This window comes from Aquarana catesbeiana, linkage group LG06 (genome assembly GCF_042186555.1).
Source record: "Aquarana catesbeiana isolate 2022-GZ linkage group LG06, ASM4218655v1, whole genome shotgun sequence".
Classification (NCBI taxonomy): Eukaryota; Metazoa; Chordata; class Amphibia; order Anura; family Ranidae; genus Aquarana; species Aquarana catesbeiana.
This window is the reverse complement of record NC_133329.1, coordinates 388158172-388172258: the sequence shown is the minus strand read 5'-3', so window position 1 is coordinate 388172258 and position 14087 is coordinate 388158172. Positions and strand designations below refer to the sequence as shown.

Here is a 14087-nt window from a genome sequence, read left to right as displayed (position 1 = left end):
TTTATTTACTGTCTAATACAGCCTTTATAAACCTTTTTAAGGTGAAGGAACCAATGAAATACATTTCTGGTCTCAAGAAGCCCCTGTATAATGACTATATCTACAGATCACCATAGATTAGTGTGATGGTCACCAGGGAGAATGCTCTTTACCTTTGTGGTCATTGGAAACATTTCCCCCCTTACAGAACGTTAAAAAGATTATTGGTGCCAGTGGTTACTTCTGAGAGAAAGACATTTCTCCTTGCTCAAGGAACCCCTTGTAACCTCTTGTAACCTCTGGAGGAACCCTAGTTGAGGAAGGCTGGTTTAATGTTTTTACATGGCTGGTTGAATGGGATTTAATGTCGGTAACCCTAATAGGACAGAGATATTACTTTGAGGCTTGGAGGCATGGTCATCTACAGAAGTCTGTGTGCTACCCATTGTGTTCTTTTTTCTTAGTGTTTTTTTTTTCTTGTTCACAGGTGTATACCAGATACGGGAAATGCTACACCTTCAACGCTGACAAAAATAACCCAAAAGTGTCCCGACAGGGCGGTATGGGAAATGGACTGGAGATAATGCTTGACATTCAGCAGGAGGAATACCTGCCTATCTGGAGAGAGACCAGTGAGTATCAGGTGGTCCTATTGGCAGAATACACAGCTACATCCATCTTACCTGTTGTGTACACAGTGTGACACCCACTTCATGGACACTACATATCTCATATTTCAGTATACAAGGCATCATGTACAATATAAATAAAATTTACGTGGATAAAAAAACCTCCAAAAAAAGCATTTTCTCCATAGCGCCCAATACATGCAAATTTCCACATGTATTGTCTCTTTAATAATGCATCAAGTACTCATTGGTCTACCAGAAATGAAGTCCAACTTCCCCTATCGGACAACACTGTTTCTTCTGCACTGAAATCCCAAGCAGTGTTGTCAGCCCTGCCCGTTTTCTTCTGCTGAACAACAGGGCACCACACCCTTCCCCATCTCCGTAAAATCAGGGGAAGGTGTTCTGTAGACCACAGAGAGCTGGGTAGGGCAGATAACACCTTTTCTTTATAAAGATCCAGTCACCAATGGGAATCTGTAATACGTGGAAGCTACACTCTTTGTAACCTTATTTTTATTAAATTATTTAACTACTTCAATATCAGGCGCTTTTACCCCCTTTCTGCCCAGGCCTATTTTCAGCTTTTACACTTTGAATGACAAAGTTATTCAAAGCAGTCATGCAACACTGTACCCATATGAAATTTTAATAATTTTCACACGAATAGAGTTTTCTTTTGGTGGTATTTAATCACCACTGGGGTTTTTTTTTTTTTTTTTGAATAAACAAAAAAAGGCCAGTTTTTGTTATAAAATTTTGCAAATAAATAATATTTCTTCATAAATTTAGGCCAAATTATATTCTGTTGCATTTCTTTGGTGAAAATAACCCAAATCAGTGTTTATTATTTAGTCTGTAGGAAAGTTATAGAGTCCACAAACTATGGGATATATCTGAACATTGATCAGTCCTGATGTACATACGGCCTATCTCAATTCTTGAGGCATGAAAATGCCAGGACAGTACAGATATCCCCCAAAATTACCCCTTTTTGGAAAGTAGACAGTCTGAGGTAATTAGTAAGAAGCGTAGCGTGTTTAAAGTTGTAATTTCTGGTCACTTTTTTGGGGAAAATTAAATTCCCAAAAATTTTTTTTCACATTTTTATTTTTATTTTTTAACTTACTTTCAACAGTGCAGTACAAAATCATCATATAACTGGTGTGGCGGTGATCAGGAACACTGACTGGTGACAGTATGTAAGAAAAAAAAATAATAATAATTTTTTTTTAAAATCTTTTTAAATATTTTTTTCTTTTCTCTTTTCTTTTTTTTTAACATATTGTTATCAGCGCAATACAGTGTTACCATATTGACACTGTACCACTCTGGGGAGTTAAACAGAGTTTTTTCCTTTTTTTTTTGTACATTCTATGTTTGCTTATAGCAGTGAATTTCACTGTTATAAGCAAATATTTTTACTGAATGACAGTGTGTAGACATAGTCTATTGATGTGATTAGCTGTAATTGGTCATAGCTAACCACATGGTACAAATGGGCTGTGATTGGCCCTGTTTCTGCCATGTGATCACTGTGACCAATCACAGCTAGCAACACAATTTTATTCATTGAATGGCATGAAAGGAAGCCATTCATTGTTTACAACTGTCATGTGGTCTGCTGTGATTGGTCACAGCTATCACATGACACTGGCAGTAGGCCAGTGTAGTAATCAGTCATCCCCTGTGTCCACCGGGCTGACGGTGGACGCAGCGGGTGACAGATCGCGGCCCGTTCTTGGGAGGACGTCAGATGACGTCGTCCCAGAACAGTAGGGTTCTATTTACAATGATGTGGACGTGAAGCAGTTAAATAAGTAAGCCAAGGTGAAGCCACTGCCTCTCAAGTGGGAAATTCCCAATGGGGAACCATCCAGACCCAATGTGAGTAGGTCAACATAAAGACAACATGGTAATCAAAGTAGTCAAGTCATCTCTACGTCACTCTACCCCTATCAGCATGCCCCTTGTTATCACATGAGCATTGCAGCACAACCAATTGGCATTCTCAGTTCCCCTTCAGTTCCGGTGAATGTACAGAAAGTAAACTTGACACTGGAACTGAAGAAGTTGCTTGGAAAAGCAGGGCCATCATTAGAAGTCAAAGGGTTCCCATACAGACACCCCCCCCCCCCTCCATCAGCATATGAGTAGGAGCAGGGTGGTGCGGCGGCAATAAACACACTGAGTCCGGCTGCAAATAATAAAACTTGTATTGAAGACACAGCCCAAAAATACAATCACCCCAGTGGGAGGGACTGGGACCTCTCACAGTCCTGTGCAAACTTGTAGATTGGAGCAGGATCTGATGCAGCAACGGCATCTGTCTCTATAGACGGAATGCAGTCTGGCCAGTCTGAGCCTGAAGGGAAGAATTCCGATGCAGGATGGTGTGTCCATAGCCTGTCTGTACTTGTCCGGAACCTCTCCCTACCACTATTCACTCTCCCTGACAGACGGGTGAACTGTCCCTGCTCTATTCACTTGCCAAAAAAGTGCACCAAAGTCTGGGGGCAGGCACTTAAAAAGGCTCTGCTGACCCAAAATGGCCGGTGGGGTCACCTGGATGCATCAAAGCCAATCAAAACACTGCCTAGGGGCCAAGGAAACCATAGAGGTTCTCTTGACTTCCTCTCCAGCTGCAGTACTGCACCGGCTGAGTGCCACCTACAGTGGAGAACTGCATTTGCCTACAAGCGGCCCTGCCCACTACCCAACACCCCATGCAACCCCCCTTACACCTTACTCTACATCCTCTAAATTCATTACCCAGCACTCTACAAAACCTACATCTCCCAAAAAATAGACTGTGCACTTTGCAAAGTGCAATTGCATTCTGCAAGTTAAGTTGCTCCAGAGCTTAGTAAATGAGGCAAAGATTCACTTTGCAAAGAATACCCAATCAAGTGCAAGGAAAATTTAAAGAAAAGCATTTTTGATCACACATGATTGGATGATTGAAGTGAGTAGATCTTCCGCTCATTTACTAAGATCTGGAGCAACTGCACTTGCAGAGTGCACAGTCTATTTGCCCTTAGTACATCAACCCCAAAGTGTCACCTCTGTCTGCTGCCTCATTCTCTGCACCACCTACATCTCCCAAAAATAGACTGTGTACTTTGCAAAGTACAATTGCATTCTGCAAGTTAAGATTCTCCAGAGCTTAGAAAATGAGGTAAAGCTTCACTTTGTAAAGAATACCCAATCACATGCAAGAAAAAAAAAAAAAACAGCATTTTTGCTTGCACATGATTGAATGATGGAAGTCAGCAGAGCTTCTGCTCATTTACTAAGCTCTGGAGCAACTGCACTTGCAGAGTGCACAGTCTATTTGCCTTTAGTAAATCAACCCTGCATTACACTTCACTCCCCCAGATACCCCACACTCTTTGGCCCCTCATCCCCATCACCCCACATGCTGTATTCCCTATTGTCCTGTACTATGCACCCTTGGTATCCCCATTACAATTCACACTGCTCCCCCAAATTCCCCATTACAACTCACTCTGCACCCCCTGCATTCCACATTACACCCCACTCTGCACCTTCTACATCCCCCGTTACTCCTCACTCTGCACCCCCTGCATCCCCCCGTTACTCCTCACTCTGCACCCCCTGCATTCCCCATTACACCCCACTCTGCACCTTCTACATCCACCGTTACTCCTCACTCTGCACCCCCTGCATTCCCCATTACAACCCACTCTGCACCCCTGCATCCCCCATTACTCCTCACTCTGCAACCCCTGCATCCCCCGTTACTCCTCATTCTGCCCCCCTGCATCCCCCGTTACTCTTTACTCTGCACCCTCTGCATCCCCCATTACACCTCACTCTGCACCCCCTGTATCCCCCATTACTCCTCACTCTGCACCCCCTGCATTCCCCATTACACCCTACTCTGCACCCCCTGTAGCCCCCATTACACCCCACTCTGCACCCCCCATTACTCCTCACTCTGCACCCCCTGCATCCCCCATTACTCCTCACTCTGCACCCCCTGTATGCCCCATTACACCTCACTCTGCACCCCTGCATCCTCTGTTACTCCTCACTCTGCACCCCCTGTAGTCCCCATTACACCTCACTCTGCATTCCTCAATATCCTGCTCTCTGCACCCTCTGAATCCCCCATTAAACTCTTACTCAGAGTCCCTTATGTTGTCATTGCGCCTTTGGCACAGTTTTCAGCAGAACTTTTAAAGTTTCCACATAGGGAGCTTCACCTGGCCACGCCCCTTCACTGCTAGGCACAGGGGATTCTGGGTGTTGTAATCAGGGGTGAGGAGCAGAGAAGGATAGGACCTGGGTTTAGGAAGTTGGTGAACCATGAGATGCCCACAGGCAGGTACTGCCAGGCCCCCCTGCTAACCTGGTGGGGCCAGAACGCCGTACAGGAGGGCTGCCTGTAACCTCCTATCAGTGGCCCTGTGGAGAAGATATGAAATGTCTTCAACGTTACAGAACAAGCCCAGCTGAATGTGACTAACTACTACCAGTAGACATACCAGGAGATATACCAAGGCCTGGAGAATTGAGAACCTTCACAGGCAGAATGAAGCTAGATTTAGTTGCACCAAAAAAAGCACCAAATCAACAATCCAGCCAGAGTCAAACCATGATTTATTTGTTCAGTAAATGACCAACAAACATCCAATGCATTTTAAGGGTCCCTGGATCTCCCCTTTTCACAGGGCTTAAGTACAATAAATAGTATAGGGCAGCATTTTTAACATGGAGGAACCCTTGAAATAACTTTCTGGTCTCAGGGAACCCCTGCTAATAATTACTGTACCTACAACTCACAGTACTTTAGTGTGATGGTCACTGGAAAGAAGGCTCCTTATATTTGTGGTTATTGGAAAGAATCCCCACTTACAGATAATTAAAAGATCATTGATATCAGTGGTTACTCCTCTGAGAGGCAGAAGTTGCTTGTTGCTCAAGGAACCCCTAGAAATCTCTGGAGGAACCCTAGTTGGGAATGGCTGGTCTAGGGACTCCAACCAATGAATCAACAATGAATCAGTGAAGCCAGAGACAGCAACCAGCATTTTCAGAAGGTGGTCACCAAAGGCAAATCCTGTATTACTTACAAGATATTTCTCTCCTGTTTCTATTATCCAATGAAACTGCATGTTGTGACTATAGAATTGTATATAATAGTCTCTGCATCAATCTGGAGTGGTGCAATCATAATCTGTAAGTATGTGTGGTACCGTGTATACAATACAATCACCATCATACTGTACAGTCTCTAACCTTGGTGGTGGTGGCATTGCATGGACATATCTTACAGTTAGGGTTGCACCGACACTATTATCGGTATCGGTGCCGATACCGAGTATTTGTATCGGTACTCGTGCAAATGCACCGATACCTGAAACCAATACTTTCAGGCTCAGCTCTTTGAACTGTCATTGGGTCTCCCCGGTGGTAAAGGGGTTGTATAGGTTTGTTTTCTGTTTTTTTTTAAATAACAAACATGTTATACTTACCTCCACTGTGCGGTTCGTTTTGCACAGAGTGGCCCCGATCCTCGTCTTCTGGGGTCCCTCGGTGGCTGTTTCGGCTCCTCCCTGCAAGAGCTAACCCCCCTCTAGAAAGCGCTCTCCCAAGGGAGTTAGCCTGCGGGCGCGCTCCCATGTGATACAGTCGGCGGCCATAGCCGCCGAGTGTATCCCTCGGCCCCGCCCCCCCGGCGCGCTGTGTCATTGATTTGATTGACAGCAGCGGGAGCCAATGGCTGCGCTGCTATCAAGAATCCAATGAAGAGCCTACAGGAGCTGGGAGAAAGCAAGGCGGGAACGCGCCCACGGAGATTCGGGGCTCAGGTAAGTAAAACAGGGGCTCGGGGGGGCTGGAGAGTGCAAGGTGTTTTTTCACCTTAATGCATAGGAGGCTTTGCAACCCCTTTAAAGCAGTCTGGTAATTGGAGCTGTCAAAAAAAAAACAGCAGCTGCCAATGTTTATTACCAACATTGCTCAGCCCTGAAACACTAAAATAAAAAGAAACATTGTTTCTTTTTGTATATGTCTATTTCTTCATCTGCAGATCAAAGGGATGAACAAATGTTCCTCTGCTTTACCCCTTAATAACCCTTAATTTACTCCAATCATCCTTAATTAACTCTCTATTCTCCTCCATTTAATTATTATTTCCTGACAGGCTCCATGGCAGCATACGTGTGGGTAGGCTCCGCCTCCATAACTACCCAATAGGACCCCCTCTCCCATAAATCTTTGCTCTAGGCTGCTATCCATGTTCCTTTTTTGTCCTCCTCCGTAGGACCAGGTGTTGGTTCTCCTACCTGAAGATAAATCCTCCCTACGATCGATGATGCCGAGTGCCTAAGATTCCTCCGATAGGCCCTGACTGTTAAGCAGGGTATGGAGTGTAAAGCAGAGTAGCGCTGAAGATTGGATCGGTTCGTCTATGTGCGCACGGTCTATTGCCTAATGTTTCAGGCGACCATTATCTGCTGCCAAGTCCGGTGTGTATGTGTATGGAAGGCGTTCCTCGGCCCAGGTGATCGTAGGTGGAGTGGTAAAGTTTTTTTTTTATTTCATTCACATATGGCAGCAGTGTTTATGTGTATCATACCTCTGTGTGTTTTCTTCCTGCTTCCTGGTGTCCTAGATTGGCGCTGACGCTCTCTGCGTTCCAGCAGCCGCTCTCTCTGTGACTTCCGGGTACCGGCGTGCGTTCTGCGCATGCGCGGACCCAATACGAAGTCGAGGCTTGGTTCGCGCATGCGCGCGAGCGTCTCGCGTCTGACGTCGGCGATGACGTCACGGGCGCCACTTTTAAAAGCTGTGAGAAGCTTTCAGAGCCCTGGGAATGATCGTGGGGGATACAGCGACTTCCCGGGGCTACTATCTTGGCGGTTCAAGGTAAGACAATCTCTATTGTCTGGGGTTGGAAGTCTGTTGTCAGTCAGCTGATCCTGTGAATCTGTCTCTGCAGCTTCCTATTGTATTGACATTATGGACTCCTCACTGCCCCCTAGTGGCCAGCCCGCTTGTAGCAGGTATGTTTGCAGTTTTGCCTTTCTGCCTGTACAAGGATTGAGAGTAGGACACCAGCTGATTTTCTTTTCTATCTTCTCTGTGTTTCTTTCCTCACAGCCCTACTAGGTCTGATCCACACTGTAGTTCTCATAAAGGAAGTGGATCATCAAAATCACACCACCGGCAATCTTCCTCCAGGTCTAGCCATCATAAATCTTCCAGATCTGAACAGCGCAATAAGAATCCTTCTCACCCCCCTTCATCTCACTCTAAAGAGAGTTCAGGGAAATCATGCTGGGGATGTAGGATGCCTGTTCCAACAGACAAATCTCTCTGTGATCACTGCTTTTCTAAAGCCGCAGATGAGAGGGATGGTGCAGACCAGCGTTTGGAATCTATGGTTAGGCGGGTTGTGAAAGAATCTATACAGGAGAGAGAAGCCCAGCAGCCCCGTGATTCCCCATCAGACCCATTATGCCCTCCAGTGGGCGAAGGTTCTGTGCATGAGACATGGGATTCCTCCCAACCAAGTCACCCTTCTGCTCCTGTTTCAGACAGCGAATCGGATCTGGAAGATCCTGGCGTGGGGTTTGAGTACGCTTTAGTTCCTTCTTTGGTAAAGGCAGTAAAGGAGGCCCTGAAGTGGGAAGATCCAGTTACTTCCCCCCCAAAACAGAGGAAGTTTTTTAAGCAGCTCAATAAGGAGCGACAATATTTTCCTTTTCTCTCTGAGCTAGGTGAGGTCATTTCTGAAGAATGGAGCAAAATGGACAAGAAAAGTTCCATGCAGTCAAAGGTCTCGAAACTATATCCTTTCAAGGAAGAGGAAGTAAAGCACCTTGAATCAGCCCCATTAGTGGATGCGGCTTTAATGAGACTAGCAAGATATGTAACGCTTCCCTTGGAAGACACTGTATCTTTTAAAGATCCTTTGGAAAGGCGAATTGATGCAGATTTAAAGAAGATCTACCTGACGTCAGGAATGGCATGTAAGCCAGTACTTGCAATAGCTGCAGTTTCCAAAGCTTTGGAATCTTGGTCTGATAATGTGGATGAGTTCTTAAGAGGTATCTCTACTGAAACAGCTAAAGATTCTCCTATCCAAGAGATCAGGCTGGCATCAGCTTTTCTTGGGGAGGCATCTATTGATGTCATCCGCCTGATGTCCCGGGTTATGTTGGCAGCTGTTTCAGCTCGTCGTGCCCTATGGCTCCGTCCGTGGTTGGCAGACCCAGCTTCCAAGCAAGCTTGGTGCCGAATTCCGTTTGAAGGTTCTTCACTGTTCGGCAATAAACTCGATAGTGCCATAACCCGGGCCACAGGTGGGAAGTCTGGTTTCCTCCCTCAAGACAGACGCCTACAAAATCAGAAACGCAATTTTCCTAGAAGACAAAACTCTGATCGCGCTAGGGATGCGCGCAGCTACAGACCTGGTCGGGAGTTCTCTAGATCCTGGAAAGCCAGGCAGTCTTCTTTCAAGAAACCCGTAAAAGGGGGTTCCTCTGGTAACCAGGACGCCACAAAGTCCTTTTGAGATTGGGCCCGCTCAGGCATGCCAGGTGGGGGCTCGTCTTCGCCACTTCGGGCATGTCTGGGCGGCCTCAATTCGAGATTACTGGACCGTCAAGACGGTCTCCTCCGGTCACAAGTGGGTTTTCAGCAATACCTCAAGACTCAGATTTGTTCCCACAGCTCTTCCAGGTTCAGAAGAGAAAAAGCAGGTCCTATTAACCTACGTGAGCTGTTTATTGGATCAAGGCGCAGCCGTCCCTGTTCCAGAAGACGAACAAGGCAAAGGCATGTATTCTCCTCTGTTCATGATACAGAAGAAAAACGGTACATGGAGGCCAGTAATAGATTTGACACATCTCAATTCTTTTATCCGAAAAGAAAAATTCAAAATGGAATCTTTAATTACGATCCAACACTCAATACATCTGGGAGATTGGATGATTTCAATCGATCTGAAAGATGCATACTTTCATGTGCCAGTTGCAACAGAATTTCAGCAGTACCTCCGCTTTGCGGTAGGCAATCAACATCTGCAGTTTACATGTCTACCCTTCGGCCTAACAACGTCACCTCGGGTCTTCTCAAAGGTCCTGTTGTCAGTTGTGGCTCTACTCCGTATCAAAGGGGTTCGTCTCCACCACTATTTAGACGACCTACTTCTCCTAGCTCAGAACGAAGATCAACTGTTAGAGCACAGGAGCTTAGTCATCTCCACCTTGCAGGAATTCGGGTGGCTTCTGAATCTAGAGAAGAGCCATTTAGAGCCAACACAATCTCTGGTGTTTCTAGGGGCTCACTTCAACACATTGGAAGGCACCATCTCCCTTCCAGAGGAGAAGATTGGAGTGATTCGGGACAGAATACACGCAGCCCTAGCGTCGTCTCACCTCTCAGCTCTCCAATGCCTGAAAGTAATTGGCACAATGACAGCTACCATTCCTATGGTGAAGTGGGCCCAATGGCATACACGACCCTTCCAAAAAGGGTTCCTTCAGCAATGGGATTCTTCCAGCCAAGTCCAGCGCATACACCTTACGTCATCCATGAGGACGTCTCTTCTTTGGTGGCTTCAAGGGAAGAATCTGCGCAATCACCATTTAATCATGCCCATCTCATGGGTCACGTTAACCTCGGATGCCAGCAGTCGAGGTTGGGGCGCTCACTGCCTTTCAGAAGTGGCGCAAGGCCGATGGGGTTTTTCCGCTCGGGGGATTGTCTCCAACATCCTGGAGCTGAAGGCCGCCTTTCAGGCACTCCTGTCATTTCGTCACCTAATAGAAGGTTCATCTGTGATGCTAAGGTTGGACAATACAACCGCGGTGGCTTACATAAAGAAGCAAGGTGGAACCCGCAGCTGGTCGCTGCTACAGGAAGTAGAGCCAATAATGAGCTGGGCTCAGAAATATTTGTCCAACATCTCGGCAGTTTACATTCCGGGGGTCCAGAATGTACAGGCAGACTTCCTCTCGAGAGTACAAATGGACAACAACGAGTGGTCTCTCCACAGAGAGGTGTTCGAGTGGCTTCTGACCCTGGGAGTACTTCCAGAGGTCGATCTATTTGCTTCTCCATGCAATCACAAGATGCCCAGATATTATTCGAGGTTCAGAGACCCTCAGGCTTACGGGATAGATGCTCTCTCAGAGCGTTGGAAGTTTCAGAAGGCTTATGCCTTCCCTCCGGTACCGGTGATTCTGCAATTCCTCCGGAGGCTCAGAACAGAGAAGGTGGAGATCATTGCAGTGATTCCTTTCTGGCCCAACAGGCCTTGGTTTCCTCTGTTATCACTCCTGAGTTATCAAGACCCAGTTCCCCTTCCTCTCAGGCCGGATCTACTGTCGCAAGGCTCGAGGTTACACCCATGCCCATCTTGCCTACACCTCAGGGTGTGGTTCTTGAGAGGGAAAGGCTTGAATCCCTAGGCTGTCCGGAAGAAGCTATTCCAACTCTTCTTAGTGCCCGGAGGGGAAGTACGAACAGAGTATATGAACGGATATGGTCTAAATTCTCTGATCACATGTCTTCCCGGTCAAATCCGTGTAAGTCTCCAGCAGTAGAAGACATTCTAAGTTTTCTCCAATCAGGGCTGGACCTATCTTTAGCAGTCAGCTCACTAAGAGTGCAAGTTTCAGCCATCTCGGCCTTCACAGGAGTATCGTGGGCTAATCATACATTAGTCCGTCAATTTTTTAAAGGAGCTATCAGGCTTAAACCTCAGAGAAGACCTAGGTTCCCCAAATGGGACCTTCCTATTGTCTTGGATTTTCTCTCCAATCTCGGATCAGATCCTGACAAACCTCTTTCCATGAGAGATCTCACGCTCAAGACCACCTTCTTAGTAGCCGTGACGTCGGCTAAAAGAGTATCAGAGATTAGAAATTTAGGCTCAGAAGAACCTTTCCTAACCTTTTTTCCAGATAGGGTAGTGTTGATTCCCATGCTTGGGTCAAACCCTAAAGTGACCTCAGTCTTTCATGAAAATCAAGAGATTGTACTTCCTACTTTCAGATCATCGGACGATCAGGATGTTCATCCACTTGACGTAGGCTACACTCTAAAGCAATATCTGGAGGTCACAAGTCCATTCAGACAAACGGAATTCCTCTTCGTTCTTCTTCATGGCAAAAACAAAGGAAAGCGAGCTTCGGTCAGATCAATCTCTTCTTGGATTGTGCAGACCATTCAGAGGGCATACAAGGCAAAGGGCTTGGCTCCTCCAGAGGCAGTGACGGCTCATTCGACCAGAAGTATCTCGACCTCGTGGGCAGCTTCAAGGCATGTCGCGCCTGAAATCATTTGTAGAGAGGCTTCCTGGTCTTCTATAAACACATTTGTTTCTCATTATTGTGTTGAGCCTGCGGCTCTGTCATCTATTAATTTTGGTTTACAAGTATTGTCGGCTGACAATGTAAAATAAATTTGGTTTCTTTGCTCAAACATTTTTGCCCGCCCGTGTGTATTTTTGGGCGAGTTATTTCCCACACGTATGCTGCCATGGAGCCTGTCAGGAAAACGGAAAATTTATATCAAATACTTACCGTAATTTTCCTTTCCTGATAGGCTCCATGGCAGCAGGAGTCCCTCCCAAAATGTCTGGAGTAGGCTAGTTACGGAACATGGATAGCAGCCTAGAGCAAAGATTTATGGGAGAGGGGGTCCTATTGGGTAGTTATGGAGGCGGAGCCTACCCACACGTATGCTGCCATGGAGCCTATCAGGAAAGGAAAATTACGGTAAGTATTTGATATAAATTTTCCGTTTTTCCTGCTTTTTTTCTTTTATTCACATCTATTTTATAAACGATAAACATTTAAAACTTTTTTTTTTGTTTGCTTTGTTAGTGAATATTTTTACACATATAAATTAACATATATTTACACATTTCACATTGAAAAAGTGCTAAGTTAAAAAAAAAATCTATTTATTCCATTTGTAAATAACTTTTCAATGCTTTCTACCATTGCTGACAGCTGAAGTTAAAACAAGAGTTGCGGTAGGTATCGGTAATTGGTATCGGTAATTGGTATTGGCGAGTACTGAAAAAAAAAGTATCGGTACTTGTACTCATTGTAAAAAAAAAATGGTATTGGTGCATCCCTACTTACAATACAACCTAAAACAATGTAAATTGTAAGAAAAAGTTGTAACGTTTGCATAACTAGCACGGTACCCCAGAATACAGACCTGCACATGGTTTCATATCACAATGGGTTAAATCTTGGATCAGCAACATTCCTGATGAATAATTTAGCAGAGTACAAGAAGAACCAGAGACACTAATTACAGCAACACAAATTGACCAGCGGTGTCTGATAAACATTAGAATCCTAAATGCAACCACAAGACCGATACAATTAGCACCATGACCGTCTGCCGTCTCTCTCTCTTCTCTGCAGATGAAACGTCATTTGAGGCCGGGATCAGAGTGCAGATCCACAGCCAGGATGAGCCCCCATACATCCACCAGCTGGGGTTCGGAGTGTCCCCCGGATTCCAGACCTTCGTCTCATGCCAGGAGCAGAGGGTAGGACCGTTGTGTGTATTCGTCTGTAAAGTGCCAAACATTTATTGGTAGAGTTCATCCTGCTCTGGATTCTGGAATTCATCTCTGAGAGCATCTGAAATAAAAATTTTAGGCAAAAAAATTGTTGCAAATTAGACTAGGCAGACAGTGTTTTTTGGGGGGAGGAGGGGAGGAGGGGGCCACAACAACCATATAGGACAGCAGGATTTTTAAGGTGCCACAAATCAAATAAACCAAATATATAAAAGTATATAACAGATCCTTTATTTTTTTAGTTAAAAGCTTTGTAAAATTCATTGGAAGCAGCAGTGGCAATGTACAAAGATACATTCATGTACCACCAATACAGCCCCGTATTTGTGCCCTGTTAATTTCTACTCTTTAAAGCAGTGGTGCCTGAACTGTGGCCCCGGGGGCCGGATGTGGCCCCTTGCTTGTCTCTATCCAGCCCTTGGGGCACTCTTCCATCCACAACTGCAACCAATGATGGGGTACTATTCCTCCCACTTACACCAATGATGGGACACTACTCCTCCCACTGACACCAATGATGGGACACTATTCCTCCCATAGACACCAATGATGGGACACTATTCCTCCCACTGACACCAACAATAGGGCACTATTTCTTCCACTGATACCAGCAATGGGGCACTATTCCTTCTGCTGATATTAACAATGAGGCACTATTCCTCCCACTAGTACCAACAATAGGACACTATTTCTTCCACTGATCTTAACAATGGGGCACTATTCCTCCCACTGATACCAACAATAGGGCACTATTTCTTCCACTGATACCAACAATGGGGAACTATTCCTCCAACTGATACCAACAATGGGGCACTATTCCTCCAACTGATACCAACAATGGGTCACTATTCCTCCCACTGATACCAACAATGGGGCACTATTCCTCCCACTGATAC

The 14087-nt window shown here is 45.6% G+C and overlaps 1 protein-coding gene across 1 annotated transcript in view; it reads left to right on the top strand.

Moving 5' to 3' along the window:
* Nucleotides 1-14087, top strand: part of ASIC4 (acid sensing ion channel subunit family member 4) — a 450624-nt gene that overhangs the window by 400141 nt on the left and 36396 nt on the right. The window contains exons 2-3 of the mRNA XM_073634312.1: nt 467-611; nt 13031-13158. Of these exons, the coding sequence (XP_073490413.1) occupies nt 467-611; nt 13031-13158 (273 nt within the window). The remainder of the gene's footprint in view (nt 1-466; nt 612-13030; nt 13159-14087) is intronic.